The sequence below is a fragment of the Archocentrus centrarchus genome, chromosome 24 (assembly GCF_007364275.1).
Source record: "Archocentrus centrarchus isolate MPI-CPG fArcCen1 chromosome 24, fArcCen1, whole genome shotgun sequence".
Lineage (NCBI taxonomy): Eukaryota > Metazoa > Chordata > Actinopteri > Cichliformes > Cichlidae > Archocentrus > Archocentrus centrarchus.
The window spans coordinates 16022110-16041328 of record NC_044369.1 but is presented as its reverse complement, the minus strand read 5'-3'; the positions used below and the strand labels follow the sequence as shown (position 1 = coordinate 16041328).

The 19219-nt window shown below is 42.9% G+C and overlaps 1 protein-coding gene across 2 annotated transcripts in view; it reads right to left on the bottom strand.

The window, feature by feature from the left end:
• Positions 1 to 18867, bottom strand: part of LOC115774062 (tyrosine-protein phosphatase non-receptor type 14) — a 44605-nt gene extending 25738 nt beyond the window's left edge. Inside the window, exons 1-4 of one of the 2 annotated variants that reach the window (XM_030721107.1) lie at positions 18496 to 18867; positions 14928 to 15037; positions 4128 to 4549; positions 2655 to 2830 (exon numbers count right to left, since the gene is read on the bottom strand). In XM_030721107.1, the coding sequence (XP_030576967.1) occupies positions 2655 to 2830; positions 4128 to 4301 (350 nt within the window). In that variant the 5' untranslated portion in view covers positions 4302 to 4549; positions 14928 to 15037; positions 18496 to 18867. The remainder of the gene's footprint in view (positions 1 to 2654; positions 2831 to 4127; positions 4550 to 14927; positions 15038 to 18495) is intronic. The other variant, XM_030721106.1, reaches the window with a different exon arrangement.
• Between the last annotated feature and the right edge of the window lie 352 nt (positions 18868 to 19219).

The window sequence follows — 19219 nt, the reverse complement described above, 5'->3', positions numbered from 1 at the left end:
CATGGCTCTCAGAACTACTATAAAAGGGATCACACATTTTCAAAAACACACACACACACACACACCTTAAAACTAACTCTAGTGTGAAAACGTCAAGCTGTGACCTGCAATCAACCTTTCCCACTTCCAAAGAAGCTGAAGCCACAAATTCACCAGCTCAGTGTGAGGCAGACCTGCACAGTTCGGCGAGTCAGTGTGTGTAAGAGTGTGTGAAGGAATATGAGACGGCAGACTGTCCGCTACACACTGACCCTTGTGTGCACTCCTCACAGCTACCCAACATTAACAGAGATTATTCACATATTCAGACAAACATGCACACACACACACACACACACTCAGACAAATACGCACAAACACACACACAGTATAAGGAAAAACTGGTTGCTACTGATATTCTGTCTGTGGCAAACTGTATGAAAAGATTAAGTCAGTCGTCAAACAGATGTTAAGGGACGTTTCTTTGAAGTTTCTGGAAGATACATATTCCATGTCTTCCTGGGAGTTGAGTGCACTTCAATCAAGATCCGTCTCATACCTTTATGCCAGTGAAAGTCAACTGGCGGCCCGCGGGCCACATCTGGCAAGCCAGGGATTTCCATCCGGCCCCCTCAAATATTACTGACATCAAGACTAACCTAGTGAGGAGGAAAAAAAATGAAGAGTTCAGATGCAAAAGCCACTAAACGCCACCTCCGTCAAAAATGAGATTTGATATTTATGGAATCCTTTCCACACGTACTATACGCCAATCAATCATGTCACGTCATAACCCGTTAAATTCCCATCCCTGACTAGTTTGAATTATCAAAAGCCTCAAAACGCCACTTCCCACTGCCTGTAAATGCCTCCATGTCCCTAAACCAATCAGAATGCAAGATCAGACCATGTGACTTCAAGCATTTTCTGGCTGCACTGAGCAGCCGGCTTTTGTTGGTGGTGATCAGATTGTAAACACAGCTTAAGGTGAGTCTAGCCTTGTGTTGTGTAGAAAAAACTGTTCAGCGATCAAACTTGTCTAACTAAAGGAAGTAAAAGTCGTAACAAGATTTCCATCGGGGAACCTGCAGAAGGATCATTACTGGCTACCGAGCGTACTTCCCGGCCTGTGCGGGGCTCCTGTCTCCTTTGCTGTGAGGGTCTCTCACACGGTTTGCTTGTGGGGGACCGGGTGGGTAGGTGGCTCGACGGCTGGGCATGTACCCGCATGCGGGTGGGGGCTGGCTGCAGCCCCCCCGTATGCGTCCCTTGGTTGTCACAAACCCCGCAGCCTAGTATCTACTATTCTGTTGTTGTTAAATGTTAATGTGCTGCCATATTGTGCCATTGCAGTTGTACTGTGTGATTCTACGTCGAACTCTTTATCACAGTCTGATATTTGCGCCTTTTGCCTTCATTCACACTGAGCAGAGGATGGACTGACGATTTAACTGGGTTTGCCACAAAACAAATTATTATTCCTGTAAAATGAAATTACTGAACTTTAACATAAGATCCAGATTTTTAAACAAGGTTCTTTTAAAAGAAAAATGTCCAGGCAGATTTAGAGGGTTTTACATCTGAACTCTTCATGTTTCTGTATTCTTTTTTTTTTTTTTAAAAATCACAACAAAAACGTTTTCTGAATAGTAAATTGTGCATAGATAAACTCATTGCTCTCATTTAACATTTTGTTTCCTATGCTCATTATATCTATAATGAGCACAACTGCACACAATTGTGACATTTCCACGACAACTGTCAACATAACAGAGAAGAACATGTAAGTGCAAGACTTGCACAACACATCATTAAATATAGTATTAATTTGAAAGGGAAATTGATAAATCAAATGATAATATATTACTTAGATACAATATTAATTTTACTTCACAAGAGCATCTGGCCCTCACACTGTCTGCTGAGAAAAATTCTGGCCCTTGGACAAATGTAGTTGATGACCCCTGCTCGATGCTATGAAGCTAAAGCCAGGAGAGGTTGCCTTAGCATTAAGGCCTCATTCACAGAGGCTTAGAGGTAGGTCAGCAACCCCCTGGTAACCTCCGGTCACTAGGTAAAAATGATTGTATTTCCCCTACTGGTTCAAGCCTCCCTGTGATTGCTTTGGTTGTTAGTCACAGTCACCCATAGACTGTATGGAAGACTTGCCGTTTACTCTCCAAGTTGTAGTGAAATTTGATAAAGTGCAATTGGAAAAAGTCAAAGTCAAAAGTACGCCTTTTGAAATGTGCTGTTGCACCGGTAAGGCATAACCTTTATTCTGAAGATGTTCATTCTCCAGATCCGGTTTGTGTCGCACTTTTCACAGTTTCAGTTCCATTTGGTGAAATAGGTCAAAGTCTTCTATTCAAAGTACTGGCAACCGCAGCATCATAATAGTGACCTAAGCAATCGCAAAGAAGTTTTCAGTGCAGCACCAGATGCACTTTGTGACCAGTTTCACACCATCAACCTACAGCAGCCAGCTGTGGTGACCTGTGGTTACCAGGGAGGCACTGAGAGTTTGCAACAAAAACATTTAGAACAGTTACAAAGGGTGGTTAGTCACTACTGTAATTCTGCATATAAAAGGTACAGCACATAGCATTCTGATTATGTGGCTTTCTCAGTGTCTTATGTAACTGTCTCACAGTTAGCATTTGGAGACTCTTTACCTGGTGGCTTCTTGCTCCAGCCGGGAAACATTGGGAACATAGAACATGACTCCAAAGAAGAGAAGTGGCTCATTGCCAAACTTGTCCAGCTGCTTCTTGAGGGGTTTCTCGAGCTCCACCCAACGTTTTTCCGGGGTCTGGGTCTTCCCTTGGAACCACAGTCCAAAGTAATGGGTCTAAATACAGGGGGTGAGGCAATAAAAGATGAACTGTGTAAGCCAAATGAATTACAATGGGCTAAATAAATTAATTTGCAATAGTGGAAGCAAAGTGTCAAAATTGATAATGAGGGGTGGGTGGCTGTAGGGGTGAGCTGAAATCAGAGATGCACCAACTGAAGAAGAAAATTATGGAGACAAGTTAAAAGGAGAAAAGTATTAGTGTCTTGTTATCTGGTGAAGTTATAACCATACTGGGAAAAAATGTTTCAGCGAGTAAAGATCCTGCAACTTACTGCAGTTTGAAGGAAATTGTAATGTTTAATCATTTCTTTTATTATGGAAATAATATTCTGTATCAAAGGAAGATGTGGTTCTTAGAAAGAAAACTGAAATTGGCAAAAATCTTGATGAGCACACAGGTGTAGTCTGAGTGATGTGTCCCTTCTATAGTGGAAGTCATAAATCTGTACACTAGCACACACGCATACAGACACACACTTCAGACCTCACATATAAGATTAAAGAGGAAAACAACAGATACACTCAGACACACACATAGTCCTGAGACAGCATGCATTCAAAGGGCAGACAGCAGCTACAGCTGAGGTGCTGCACCGCCCCATTTATAACACCACTGACACCTAACAAATGCCACAACTCTGTGTGAGTATACACTACGTCGCCCCTCTCTCTTTTGCACTGACAGCAGCTCCAGCAGGTGCAGACACACACTTGAGAGCACATGTTCGTCAAATTCAATGAGCCTTCAGACAAACACACACATGCATACAATCTTCATGTGATCTTTGAACAAACCAAACCACAATTAAGCACAATTCATCTCGTTTGTGTTCGAAGTTCTAAGAACAGGAAAGGAGAGAAATGAGAAAACAGAAGAAGTCCACCTGCTGGTAGACAGAAAGCACTGAGAATAATGGGAAATAGAAGAAGAAGATGAGACGGACCCGAGGGGTGGATGAGACAAGAGGACGAGCTGTATGACTTTCTTCTGCTGTGAAAGAAGGACAGACGTAGGCACACTTCATTAGAGACAAACAAAGACAGTGAAGGAGAGACACAGCAGAGGGCAGGGAGACATGCACAGGGTGTGGGGAGAGACGCGTGGCAGTCACACAAGCAAACTCAGTGTAAAAACAAATGTCTAGCACTCTAGCTCACTATTAATTACATCCTGAAGCTGACAACAGCTTATAACAATTCATAAGATTTGCAAGCTCAAGACAGATATTTCAGAAAACTATTACCTTCCATACTATCTAAAACTAACTTGCAGCAGTGTCACAACACTGACCTCCCGTAGCTCTAGCCTTTGGGCCACCGCCTCCAGACATTCCTGTCCCGTGCTCTCTACTGACAGCGTGCATTCAATCACATTGGTGTCCAGGAGGCGGATACGCGTCACAAAGTAGTTCTTGCTCAGGACATTGTAGCGCCGTGTGCGCCTTAGCTTCAGCCGGAAAGGCATGGCTGGTAGGAGTTCGAGGAGGGGTCACGGCTGAGTCAAAGGTCAAAAGTCACTTGAGAGCAAGCAAGCAGGGAGAGCGTTGGGCGGGCTCTATGACCTGGCTGCTGCCCTCCTCACTCTTGCACGACGCCAGCCACACCACCGGGTGGAGAGATGCAACCTGGCGAGGCGCTGGCCCATTCCCAAAGGTGTCCAGTAAGGAAGAGGAGGAGGAGGAGGAGGAGGAGGAGGAGGAGAACAAATGGGTGCTGCAAAGAGAAATAGGACAGGAGGATCAGTCAAAAATACAACTAACATAAAAAAAATAACTATGAAGATTTTTATGGATACATTTCCTTTCCCAAGAATGGAGACAGCATTCTAAACAGTAAATATTTTTTTCAATCAAACCCTGCCACACTATATTTCCCTGCATTGTCATCCCTCCTACCTTCCATAAACAAATAGAAGCTAAAGCAGGCTGATCTACCAGTGCTTTAAAAAAAAAAAGGAGCAGTGATGGTGCTACAGCACTGGCAGGGGCAGAAATGGTACAACACCAGTCAGACAGCTTTATCCTATAGTCCGGGCAGCTGCGCTCTCTCGACTCCCATGAGGCCCAGCGTCGGGCAAAGCCGGGAGACAGAGGCAGAGATGTAAGGCTATGGATGAACAGACATCAAACACCCGAGCACAGACATCCATCTGAAACCCGGCAGCTGGCTTTGAGGAACTAATGGAGCTTCTAAAGTCTCATATCTGCCTGTGTGGGAGGCCCTTCCTTTCCTTTTTATCTCCGCTCTCTCTGCTCGACAGCAGCACAGTGCCAGACATTGTGGAGTACAGTGCAGCGGTGTGTGTAAGATCACACGCCTGCAGTGGTGGCACATATGTTGCCACAGAAGCGCTTTTTTTGCCAGCTACTGACAAAGAACCAAACAAGAAAAAGGATTTTTGATGTTAATAAGAAACACAAATGTGAACTCATGAGGTAAACAAGGAGACACACGAGGGGAAGTTTGCAAGGTTGAGCTCTGTGTTTGAGAAACACTTTGAACACAACTGGGGTATTCATCAGTTCATACCTTTCATGTTTATAATGAGGAAAGTTCTTTTAAGAAATGCAGGACAGAGATACAGGCAAGTATATAATATATTCACTCCCGCAGCATGTATATACTACAAACCACTACAAACTCATACTTCAAAATATAAGCTTTAAACTGAGCTGTTAGCCACCAATCACTAAGGAATTTCAAATAATCCTGCTAATATCAATGGGATTAAATTCAAATAGCTAAAAGTAGTGTCATTTTATGGGTGGTGGCTACTTTATAGCCTCGTTAGACAGGAACTAATTCACAAAAGCAAAAAAAAAAAAAAAAAAGGCTCCACACCTTCAAAGCAGGGAAAAACAAGTTCTCCTCAAAACACTGACAAACAAAGGTACAAGAACTTGAGAACAAAAAGAGACAGCGAGGAAAATTATGCAAAAACAAATCAAAACACAGGCATGAATGTAAGGGAAAAGAGAAAAGTATGACAAGGCAATGTTCCAGTGATTAGAGAGGAGAAAGCAGAGAGGACCGAGGGAGAAGGAGGCGGAGTAAAGATGGAGTGGATGTGTTGCTTCTTGTCCTGGGCTCTGGCAATGTGCTGCTGATAGTCAGCTTGGACCCTGGCCCAGATTCCTCTCTCCCCTGACTGGAAAAACAGAGCACACCTGATACAAGTATGCACCACAAGGAAGGAAAGTGTGTGTGTGTGTGTGTGTGTGTGTGTGTGTGTGTGTGTGTGTGTGTGTGTGTGTGTGTGTGTGTGTGTGTGTGTGTGTGTGCGTATGTTTATAATACCTTGTGGGGCCGATTTTCCTGACATATACTACGTTGTGGGGACCAATTGCTCCTTGTGGGGACTGGAGCCTTGTCCCCACAAGGGGAACCCTGTTTTTGGGTCAGGGGTCAGAGTTAGGGCTAAGGTATGAATTGAGTTTAGGTTAGGGTTAGGGTTAGGTATGTGATGGTTAGGGTTAGGAAAAGGGTAAAGGTAAGGTTTAGGCTGTAGAAATGAATGGAAGTCAATGGAAATTCCCCACAAAGATAGCAAAACACACTTGTGTGTGTGTTTATGTGTGTGTGTGTGTGTGTGTGTGTGTGTGTGTGTGTGTGTGTGTGTGTGTGTGTGTGTGTGTGTGTGAGAGAGCAGGAGAAAAAGACACAGGGGAGGAAGGCTTGAATGAAAGAGGGCAAGAAGCTACAGAGTCGGGTTGTTTGCTACAATTTTAATTACACTTGCTTCACGCTCGTCTTTTATAACAGCCTTGCCCCTTTAGGAGCCGTAACACATTCCTTACTCCTGAGTCCTTCTGAGACAGTGCACAGTGATATGGCATCATCTTATTCATGTGTTTCTTGTTTTGTTTTTTTTTAATTGTCCATTTACGCTAACACTTACACACAGAGCGAGAAAGCCACAGCGAGTGAATAACTGGGGTACACCGGGTGAGTAAATCAGCTTTGCTTTGGAATATATGGCCACGCTGACCCCAGCCATCACATGACCCTGAACCACAGACCCTCCGACCCTCCCCACTGGCTCCGGCTTAGTGGAAGTGACATCACGGGCTGACAGTAAGACCTTCCCAAAATGACTCAAGAATTGTTCCCGAGCGCCCAGGCTTGCAAGATCACTGTCAACAAGTACACAGATAAACACACAAAGTCACAAATAAAGACACATACTTTCACTGTGTAGTGTACAAACATAGACAAGCATGAACAGGGCACACCACAAACACATACACAAGCTCACACACACCCACCAGGTTCTTCAGAGGTTAGCCAAAGGACCAGACAGCAGTTGGTGCAACTCTAAACTAGTAATCAGTGGCTTGGTTAGGAGTGTGTGGTAGAGTAAAGCCAGACAGAAAGACAGACAATAGTTTGGGCTCTAACCCACTCCTTGATAAAAAAAAAAAAAAAAAAAAATACGCTGCTTCAGTTCTGCTACTGCAATACAGCGACATTTTCTCCCGACCGTCATGTTTATTTCCAGCGTGCAAAAACACCATATACATTTATGAATTTGCACATTGTAATTTTGTGGCACACACGAAACGAGAGGGAAAACCAGGGAAAGAGGGTTGTTTTTCTTTTTGAGCGTGGTGAGCTTTTTCTAAATATATAAAACCATTTCCATCTTTTGTTATGTTTTTTTTTTTTTTTTTCATTTCCCCACAACTGATAGGGCACGGGGCAAAAAAAAAAAAAAAAAAAAAATGGAAACAAGTAGCTTTTTTTCCCGTGTGTGTGTGTGCTTAAACCACAAACCACATTACCACTCTGAGAATATGGGGGTTTTCAGATCTTTTGAAAGACGCGTTGTGGGATGACATTTTTACACACGTATTTACATCAATCACGTTGAAAACAATCATGCAGGACTGAGCTGAAAACAGCAAGCTAGAAGAAAATTTGACCTTTCAGACTTGAATACTTTAAACTGAACGCTACAACAAACAGCCGTCGATGTTTTCTCTGTCAGCCTGGAGTCAGATAAAGCTTTAATCAAGCATTTTTGTGCTTGTGCATCAAAGTGTTGTGAGATAGGGACAATATTCACATATTTGCATCTAATCTTATGAGGATAGGTCAGAAGCCTCTAATAAAAATTAGGGTGCACTATGATCAAATAGCAGTTTGTTCATGATCGAAGGAGGACTCTGGATCTAATAATCCAGAATGCTGAAAATTATTTATGATTGAGTATGACAGCATTGGCGAGGTATGCACTCTACTGAGTGCCTTCTAGTTTGGATGTAATTCTCGTTTACTTGTTACCTGAAAGACCTATGTGGAATAGTAACAGCTCCACGTGGGTGTTACAGTACAGGAAGATTGAAATGCAATGAAATATAATAAAAATTAGTTTTGTCATTTCAGCCTTGGCTTAAGAATTGTGATACTCCTATCCAATATGTATTCATGGATACTGGGCAGCATTATCACAAGTGGGATTATGATTTTGTTCATAAATTTTATGGAAAATATTTCTAGGCGCAGCCAAGAGGTGGAGAGTGTTGTGTTCTGTGGTCTCAGGATCTCATCTCTGCTTTTTGCAGATGATAGGGTTCAGCTGGCAATGACCTCCAGCCTGTATTGTTTGTAGTTGAGCATGATGCACATGGGAATCAGCACCTCCAAGTCTGGGGTCAGGATTCTCACTCAGAAAGGGGTGGCAGACCTACTCTGGCCTATGAAGGAGTTTAGGTATCTTGTGGTCTTGCTTCTGAGTGAGGCAAGAAAGAAGAAAGAGGTTGACAGACAGATGCAGGGTCAGCACTAATGTGGATGCCGTACCAGTCTGTTGTGGTGAAGAGAGCTGAGCATAAAAGCAAAGCTGGCCAAGGTGCCTCTGCTTAGACTGCTGCCTTCGCAACCCTGGACTGGATGGATGGATGGATGGATGGATGTGTAGATTACTAAATCTTTGTAGCTTCAATTATTCCCCAATATTCCCTCTTTTCCACTCCGGCAATGGTGTGTACGGAAAAGCAAGGAGATATGCCCGCCACTGATAGGTTCCTCAGCATTGTGTGAACTTGTTTGACAAAGGCTTCAATGAAATGACTGTTTCGTTGTGTAAAGTGCTGCGCTTCAGCTTTAAACAGCAATGACTGATTGATTACACTGAACACATTAATACTACTTCACGTTATCTGACATGCCTTTACGACACAAGGAGATGACAGTCATCCTGGAGGATAATGAGAACGGGCTCACCTTTTCTCAGATATGTAACAAGCAGTTTGCTAAACCCCTTCCCCTATGAGTAATGTCTAATTACAGCTTAGCACCTACCTAGGCAAGGCATGTCAAACTTTGGATTTGTTGTTTGCACACTGGTCTATGGTGAGAATGATGTTCAGCATTTAAAAACACACACATATGATTATGCCCAAAAACAGAAAAAAGAAGTGGACTGTTGCATTAACTAACCAGCTTTAATTAAGTGAGTTAACTAAATTTGTTTGTGGAGTTTCTCTGTTTACAGTGTTTAAAACTGGTTCAGGATTTTACAATCAGAGTTTAGTGTGTGTGTGTGTGTGTCCCACGACTCCTGTCCTGCTCTGCTTTGGACTGAGACCAGTTACAAAGAATTTCCACTGGGATCTTTTTTCCCTGTTATCATTGTCAACTAGGTAATGTATCATGTTGGAACAGAAAGCTTGACAGGTGCAAAAACAGCTACTAAGGTGGGTGGGATTTGGAAACCAGCCAGTTGGTGCTACGGGATAGAGGCTGACAAAAGATGGATATAAAATGAGTTTATTCAAAAATGTTGACATGGATTTCCCCTGCTGGGGAGTTTCTACAGAAAACCAGTAGATGTTCCTTCACTTAAATTGCCTCTAATTCAACTCGTTTATGTTCTGCAGAAACCTCAGCTGGCCTGCAATGTTTTTCTGCCAGTCACGTCTCTACCCGGTCAGGGCTGGGGTCTGGGGCCACCTAAAAATGAACCCAACCAAAACATGCTGTGACAAACAGCTCTGTCAGCCAGGAAGCATTCACAGTAAAAGAAACAAGTGTTGATTGCAGCTGCTACCCTGGAAAAAAAAGAAAGAAAAACACATCATTTTGATATGTCACAAAGACAACTGATGCTCAGAAGCAGAGCTGCTAATGTGCGTGCCCCCTCTCTACTCTGGTTCATGCCAGCCCCTCTGTCACGTTGCTCCATTCACATCCACACAATAGTGGGAACAAAACAGCACTTTGTCACCTACTGCTAAGACCATTAGATGCAGGCCGCCGAGAGCCGAGGAAGCAAGTGTAGCGTGCGTAACTCAATCAATCTCATCTCTGTTGCTTGTCTCTGTCTGAAATACCAACGCTACCCCCCCACCACTCCCAACCACCCTCCTGTTATACACGAGCACTGTAGGCAAAACAAATGGGTGCTTCACAGCTCGTAAATACACTTCCTCCAGCACCATCGTCTTACTATTTGGCCTATAACCTAAACCAAATAGTTGGGAGAGCAAATCAGGAATCCTGTGCTCAGGATTCATGTTTTGACAATTAAAGTATGTAGTTTTGATAAATAAAGATACATAGGGCTGCCAATTGTTTTCATTATCAATTAATTTTTAAATTAAAAACACTATAAAGGAAACTTGGGCTGCTTATGTTAATGATTTTCATATTTCATAGAAGGCTAAAACAAACAAACACTTCCAGGGTTGAGAGACTAAACTGACAAATAGTTTGAGTGCCGGTCCTATCAGACAGTTAGCAGTCACAACAAAGACCTACTTGACCTAAATTGTTTTTATATGTGAAGTTGCTGTATTGCTCTATCTGGTAACCCAGCGAACTGTTACTCCAAGCACAGTTAAATCAAAAAAATTTGAAAATACTGCCAGATTTTGTCTGATATTTATAAAATCTTCTTAGGACTTTGATCCTCTTGTGGCCCACTGGCTTACAGTTGAGTTCCAAAAGTGAAATGTTTTGAGGAAACACAGCTCTAAGTCCACACACACACACACACACACACACACACACACACACACACACACACACACACACACACACACACACACACACACTCCTGGAAACATTCAGTCAAAGTCTGTCTGAGTATCAGCAGCTCCTGAGAGCTGACCCTGGACTAAGCATTATCCTACTGTGTGTGTCAGTGTGCTTTTCTCAATCAGCATTTCTCCGATCTGCTTCATGCTTGATTTCTGTATCACTGGGTTTGAAATGGATTTGATGAGCAGTTTGTGAGGCATTCAGGGAATAGCTGATTTGTAGCCATTAACACCCCTATAACACCACTGTATAGATACTGACTGCAACTTACCTATAGCAGGGGTCCCCAACCACTGGGCTGGGGACCAGCACCAGGCTGTGGATCATTTGGTACCCGGCCGCACAGAAAGAATAAAAATATATATATTTTTTTTTAGGTTGGTGGCACAGTGACATAGTAGTTTGCATGACATGTTTCAAACATTAGCAGGGGTTTTGGAAGCAACTGAACCTGGGCCCTCATTCTCCCGGCTGGTGGACAATCACCTGTCTCAGCTTTCAAAAGAGTTTGGGCGTTACTTCCCAACCACAAAAGACCCTCAAACTAGGAAGGAGTGGATCTGCAACCCATTTGTGAACAAGCCAAGTGAACCGACTTTGCACTGACAGCACCTGAAACAAGATTACGGACTAGACCGGATAAGGAATCTGCTTCGGGTTTCACTGTCGCCGATCACCCCCACATGGGACTGTCTAGTTGCAGGGAAACAAGCTCAGGGCTTCCACTGAGACTGCAGTATGGTGAGTTGTATTATATTATACGAATCACAATTTAATAATAATATGAATGAAAGTGCATAATATAAAATAATAATTGTATTTACATCATGTATGTAATAATTAAACTATATATGATGCACTTTATTGTGTTTTGTTATGGGCGTGACCTCCCATCACACACACATCCCTGTTCACTGCTGCTGCTCGCTTAGTGTGTGGAAGCAAAATGCACCAAAGTAGCCCATGGTGCTGTGACATCACTAACACCTACATAAACCAATTTAATAATATCTAAAATTTGCAGAAAATGGGCAGCGGTTAGCACTGCTGCCTCACAGTTAGAATAACATCTAGAAGATCTGGGTTCGATTCCACCTTGGCCCAGGCCTCTCCCTTTCTCTGTGTGGAGCTTGCATGCTCTCCCCGTGCCTGTGTGGGTTTCCTCCCACAGTCCAAAGACATGCACTTACTGGGGTCAGGTTAATTGGCCACTCTAAATTGCCCATAGGTATGAATGTGAGTGTGAAAGGTTGTCTGTCTCTCTGTGTTAGTCCTGCAACAGGCTGGCAACCTGTTCAGGGTGTACCCTGCCTTTCGCCCTATGACAGCTGGGAAAGCCCCCCACCCCCCCACCCCCCGCAACCCTGAACAGGATAAGAGAATGGATGGATGGATCTGCAGAAAATAATGCTTGCCTGTTTTGCAACCACCCTGTATGAATCAGAAAGTTCTCAAGATGAGTTTTCCGATGTTTAGAAATTCTCCGCTGCATCCTTACAGTTTTGTGTTTTTGTGTTAATGCTGCTTTCCCAACAACTAAATGCCTGTATGTGAGGCATTTAACATGCATGTCTAGACACTGTAGCAACAGGTAATGACCTGGTTTACTCTGTGCCTCTAACCTACATGACTTTCCAGATGCATATCTGCCACACGTGGCACCAAACACCACCACAGTGATAATAAATCCAAAGCCTGTCCCATTATCTGTTTCATCATTGCAGTGGTGATATTAAGACAAGCGTGCAATTGTCCCATTCTGAAAAGGCACTTTACTCAGTCTTTTAATGTGGAGAGAGACGCGTGCAGTATTGGTCTGATTGACCTTTGCTTTACAGAAATGAAACACAAACTTTGTCATCTTTTGATATTTGAACAAACTACAGAGATTATTCTCCAGACATGTCTAAGTGACACTGCCACACTGGACCAAATCCCTTTTTGTTATTTGACACTTGGGCCATGTGTGTTTTTGGCTGACCCAGAGGATGTGTGTGTGTGTGTGCACTCACTTTCATGCCTAAAAAAAAAAAAAAAAAAAAATGAACACACCCCCCAGCACATATGTGCTTCCACTTTTTCTTTCCCGCACACAGGCTCTACTCACTCACCCTGCACAGACACAAACATACTGTCAATCTCACACAAACACTAGCAGCTGCAAGCAGATGGTGGAGGCAGGCCACCAGACAGTATTTCTAACAAGCGCATCTGCTTTATCACTTCCAACCCTGCTTCGTTTTTTTTTTTTTTTTTTTTTTTTAAACTCCTCCAGCTCCATCTCGGTGACAAACACACCGGCTAAAAACACGCACGCACGGCACATTCTCTCTCACTTGAGAACACAGGAACAGCGACAAACGCACAGGGCAAAGTGTTCACACGGCGGTGCCATGCAGACAGTGAAGCAGCCGCATCCGTGGCTTTACACAATCACACGCGCGCAGAGTCCCATCTGCAGTTTTATCTCGCTTCAATCTGGACTTAAATGGATGAAGATAATTGTTACAGTAAGTGAGGGCAGACTCTCCCCAATTACACTGTTTACATAACTGCTGCTATCAGCTATCAGCAGTTCTGACAAGATTCCTGCACTGGAAACCCTGCAAACCTTAAAACTGAGGCCTCAAACTCTAGATTGAAGGATTTGTACACACTCTGGTGTGTGTTTTGCAAATTCTTTGATCCCAAGCAAAAACATGTCTATTTAAAAAAAAATTTTTTTGAACCAGCAAATTTTGTCTGGTGTATCTTTTTAATCAGCAGATTAAATTACTTAATCTAACATGCCATTTTCTTCAGCTGCAACTCATTACCCTAAACAAGAGAAGGAGACATGCCAGTGTGCTCTAACAACTGTCACATTGCCTGCTTTTTCTTAGCAGACTAAAACAGACTAAAAACTCCACTTGCACTACATAAAGTTGTCAAAATATCATCATTTACCTGAACTACAATCCAAATGTGATGCCATAATGCGCATATTTAGATTTTGTCAACCAGACATACCATAGAAACAGAGGAGAAGTGTAGGAAAACTATAGAAATTACAGAAGCAGTAGTGCTGCACTGAAGTTGACAGTCACAGATAGGGAATGGCCAGTGTTTCAGGCTGGCACAGAAATCTAAACACTGTCACTAAAGCATGAAAAGGAGGAGGATTAAAGCAGGATCCTTTACACTGTCCACATGCTGGTTTTCCAAACCAGCAATGACACTCCTCTGCCGACTCATCCTGCAGCAGGGAAACCAGAGAATTGATGTCATGCAGACAGACTTGGAGATATGACTGAGAGGCCCAGAGGCAGAGAGAGTTGCATTGTGTGTATACATGTGCCTTCCAAATGCACAAAGTGATTCCCAGCACCTGAATGAGAGGATTTAGATAAGCAAGGATATGGAAAATGGAGCAGAAAGGACAGAAGAGCAGCAACAGTGGCGATTATCGGGCTCTTATCGTGTTGGTACAGTTGGTGAGGATGGCGAGAAAGGAAGGAGTGAGCAAACATGGGCAGTGCAACTGATAGCAGGCGGCTCCCAGCCTCAACAACAAAAACACAGGACCATCAATCGTCAGCCGCAGAGTCTGCAGCAGCCAAACCACGATGCTCTTCACATTTTCCATGACCCCCTCCTCACAACTCCTCCTGGGAACCACATCACACTCACACAACCATACACATAAATACGACTCCACACATACACACACACACACACACACACACACAAGCTCAATCACCCAAAAACCACTTAGTATTTTCTCATGACTGAGCCCCCAGGGGCAAACAGGGACGTCAGTAGCACTGAGTTTACAGGCCTATGAAAGCAGCAACACTTTGGTTTAGCTTGTGTTGACATCCGGCTGTATCTAAGACCCATAATGGCCTCAAAGTCACATTTTAAACTTGAGATCACATGGAAAATTTCTCCCCTTGATGCTCAAACTTCCTCATAAACCACCCTAAAATGTTGGCACTCTGTGAACATTCAGTGCTGTAAGCGGGCCACATCACAGGAAGAATCACATGTTTTTAAGCGGGGGTCTGACCTGTTAAGTGTGGGCGGCAGAGCCAGCAGTGACTGACATCTAGTAAGAAACACCTGGTGGAGTGTGGGAGAGTTGGACAGGTCGCAGCACGCTCTCTGCTCTGTTGTTGTCTGCTGGGCCCAGAGAGAACAGAGCACTCACACAGAGCACAAATCTGACAAAAGCATCTTTGCATGACTGAATACACTCACCACTCACAACAGATACTCCTACAGTCAGATTTTATATTATTACTTTACATTGGCCTCACGTTTGTTAACTTCTTATAGGCATTTTATCAATAGCTGCTTTCTTGCTAAATAAGTGATTTATGTTTTAGGAATATTCATTCATGAGTGTCTCTGCTCCTTTGTAGAAGTTTAGTATAGTTACTGATCCCAACCCAGAATAGCTGATAGGTTAATCTTTAATACTTCTTTAGAGCTAGCTTGGTGGTACAAACACACAGCAACCTCCAGGGCTTAAAAAAAAAAAAAAAGAGGCCACATGGAAGTGCCAAAAACTGCAGTTCCTCAAGTGGCCACTTGAGGCAGGCTTTAAAAGCCAGTGAATCCCCACAGACTCACATGTTATAATGTCCAACTTTACAGCAGAAATAAACAAGTTTACGGCCTGGTAGAAAAAAACGGTTTTGGGCTCTATAGCACATTTCCTCCTTCGTGACGACTTCACAGGGGAGAGTTTTTTTTTTATAGCTCATGCATTTAAACTTTTTTGGGGCTCCAAGTTAGGGGTATGGTAGTTTTGATTGACAGGTGTGGCATACCATACCGTCCGTCTTAATGCTTATATACGTTTTTATGTGTTATAAAAGTGTAATATCAGATCTCTATATTAAAGATATAGCAACACCATGCCTTTATGTGACCTAGCACATACAGCAACAGCACAAGACCAGGTATGTCTGAGAGCCAGTGCAGCGTGTCAGCCTCCGGTGACAATTTAGTATCTAAGAGGGAGCTAATTCAACAACTTCCAACGAAGCAAAGTACTTTGCAAAACATGCAAGAAAACTGCTCCTGCTGAAGGTGGAAACACCAGCAAACCTGTTTCACCATTTGAGGCAAAACCATACCGTCAAGTACAAGCAGGCTACAAAGGACGAGATGCTAGCAGCTGGTGACGTGTGACCCAAATGTAAACGAATGATTCAAGGGAGCCTCGCTAGCTGCGCGCCATATGACAGGAAGAAAATATTTTTCAGTTTACTATGTGACAGTATTGCGCAGGCTCCTAAAGAGTTACGAGGTTAAGTTACTTAAGTTATTGTTAAACTAAAGTGTTAAGCAGTTATGTACTTTTACAGGGAAAACACTAACTTGGCTACTTTTGTGCTTACATTTGACTTATGCTGTGTCACTGCTATAATGCAGTTTATTAGTGCTATTATTTGCTTTGCACTAATTAAGTGCCTGCAAGCTGCAATCACCAATAAAACATTGTAACCTACTGTCCTCTGCTAATTTGAGTCATGCAACCATCTTTGTGGTGTTTGTGCCTTTTAGAGCATTATTATTTGGTATCTGGCAACTAACAGGCCTTCTATGAAGTCTGAGCTCCAGTTTAATGAGTAAAACGGCAGTACTTTGCTTGTTTACACTAATTAGCAGGTAACTGTGCTACACACACATACATGCTATCCTGCTAACTAAACTTGCTAACTTAATGCTCCACCTTATTATCCAAATATGTTCACTTCTTACACCAAAAGAAAAAAAAAACATGGTGGCAGCTAAAATACCAACACTCAGGTTTCATAACAGGACTTCAGAGGCCAAAGGGTGACATAGCAGTGGTTACATCCATCTTTTAAATACAGTCTGTGTGCACTACTGAAGTTAATGCATAAAACAACCACTAAACAGCAATTCTGCCAATGTAAAAAGTATATTTAAAGATAGAGGATTGACATTTAATGTGATATAGAGTAAACAAAAAAAAGAGGGACTATCATTTACACACTGTTACTTGGATGATTAATCAATTTCTCAACTGATGCACATGAAATATAATACAGTGTCATTAGTTTTAGCTGTGAGACTTTTGGTCGCACAGTGTGAGACTCTACAATGACTAGCCAAAGAAGTAATCAGCAGATTAGCACCTATTTTCATTGCAGATTAGTTTCATCTGTATTTAAGTCAGCGCCTTGGACATGTAATAACTTAATAACAAAAAAAGAGGTCATGGCCTTCTTTACCCTTTCCATTTTCTACTGCAGTGGTGCTGTGGTGTAAAATAACAAGGGAACCACAAGCTGACTTTGAAAGAATTCTGTGCATTTCTTCCACTTTGGTTAGACTGCTATAACAATAACTACAATAACTTCTGCTGCTGCCTATTTTTTTTCTCCCTCTCTCTTCCTGTGCTACAGCATGAGCACTTGACCAAAATTGCAGGTATGTTTGCACCACACAGTAATCAAATGGCCTCTAGACTCAAATGACCACTGGCTACACAAACAATAGCCACTTTTCCTTTTACATCCAGGCTCACATTAAGCAGTAAACACCTATTATGATCCTACCACGCTGACCTTCAACAAAGCACGCCTTTGGGAATTAACATTTCAGCAAGTTTCCTTGAATAAAAGCAGGCTAGAGAGTGACAAAAATGGCACTGAAAGACAAATTAGATTTGTGACTCTCCACTCCAAAACAGGCCTCACCAGAAGGTGAAGATAAGCATGGATGAGGCTGCTACTCTGCCTGTTAGTCCTTTAAAATTCTCCACCAGTGTTTTAAAAGTGCTGTGTACACCCAAGCCACTCGCTCGGGCACCATGTAATTTACGCAGCATGCCTTTGAGCTTATAAAGACAGCCAGATGTGTGTGTGTGTGTGTGTGTGTGTATACACCCTACGCCTCCAGCAGCTATGTTGTGTTGCCTTTACTCCCCTTTTACAGTAATGGTGGTTGTCCAAGGTGCATGTTCGAACACATTTTTTACGCAAACATGTACACACAATTTGCAGCCAGGGTGTGAGGACATCAGTCCATCACCAGGTTGTAGACGAAGGCTGCTCATACACAAACACACCATGCATGCACAAATGAGGAGGAGACAAAGTTCCAGGTGTTGTGCAGTCCACATGGCGTGAGCCCACTCCCCCAAACCCAAACTGAATCTTACAGAGGGCTCCATTAGGTCTCCAAAGCCCAGTTCAGTCAAGTCATTTCATGATTACCTCATTAACTCCGGGGAATCTTTCAGCGGTGAACCGCTCCGCACTGTTTTCCAGTTGCGCGCAGGTTCTCTAACTTTCCAGTTTTCTCTGGAATCACGCAGACTTATTAGATGGCGAAGCAGATTTGGGACTCTGTATGTGAGGTGATCTATGTTTATGTGCAGGAGAAGGGTGGGTGGGTGGCGGGGTTGACATTAAATTTTTTGGGATCTCCTCTGTGCCCTACGTGGCCAAGTCATTTGGCCTACATCTCAGCACTCCTTCTGCAGACTTTACAGGAGTTTTTAAATCTACTTCCAGATCTGCTGGAAACCATATAGAGCAGAACTAAACTCTATTTAACTGAGGTGGATTTTTTTTTTTATCTGCAAAAAAACTCACCCGTTATCCTGCGCTACATGCCGAATTCTGCGCCCAGCTGGAGAAACTCTTCTTTGTTTGACGGGGTCGGAGCTCACAGCAAACAGATAATCCTCATGTACTCATTTAAATAACTTTAAAAAAAAAAATCCGGCGTGGACAAGAAAAATCTCGACTGCGTCTTCTCACATCAAATGAGCGCAACCTTTCCAAAAAGAAAAAAGAAAAAGTCCTAGAGGCAGCCGCATACCACGTCCTGAAACTGCTTCACCTCAGAGTTTGTTTGTTTTTTAGGAAACACAAACAGCGACAAAAAAAGTCACAGAAGTTGTTCAACTTGGTTACAACGACGTGGTCTTCTCTCTGTGGGACTCTTCGTGTGTTTATAGTAGTGGTCCCTCTAGTCCAATGGAGGCGTTCAAGACAGGCGGGGAGAGGAGCTTGTGCTGTGTTCAAACGCTCCAGACTGTATCGGAAAATTAGGTTTACATTGAACAACCAAAAAGGTTCGTGATCACAAAATACTCCGGAAGAAAAACTGCGTCGCTAAAATTAATCAGCTATGTTAAGTGCGTCTATTAGTACGTATGCTCAAGTGTTGTACTTAGAAACAGTAAGGTAGAAATTAGGCAGGCCCGCTTCTTCTTTCCTTGAGCATGTAGAATTATGCCGCTTAATATAATATATGAGAGCTTTAACTGTTATACAGTTGGTTTTAAAAAAGTTTCTTTATTGTCAATACCAC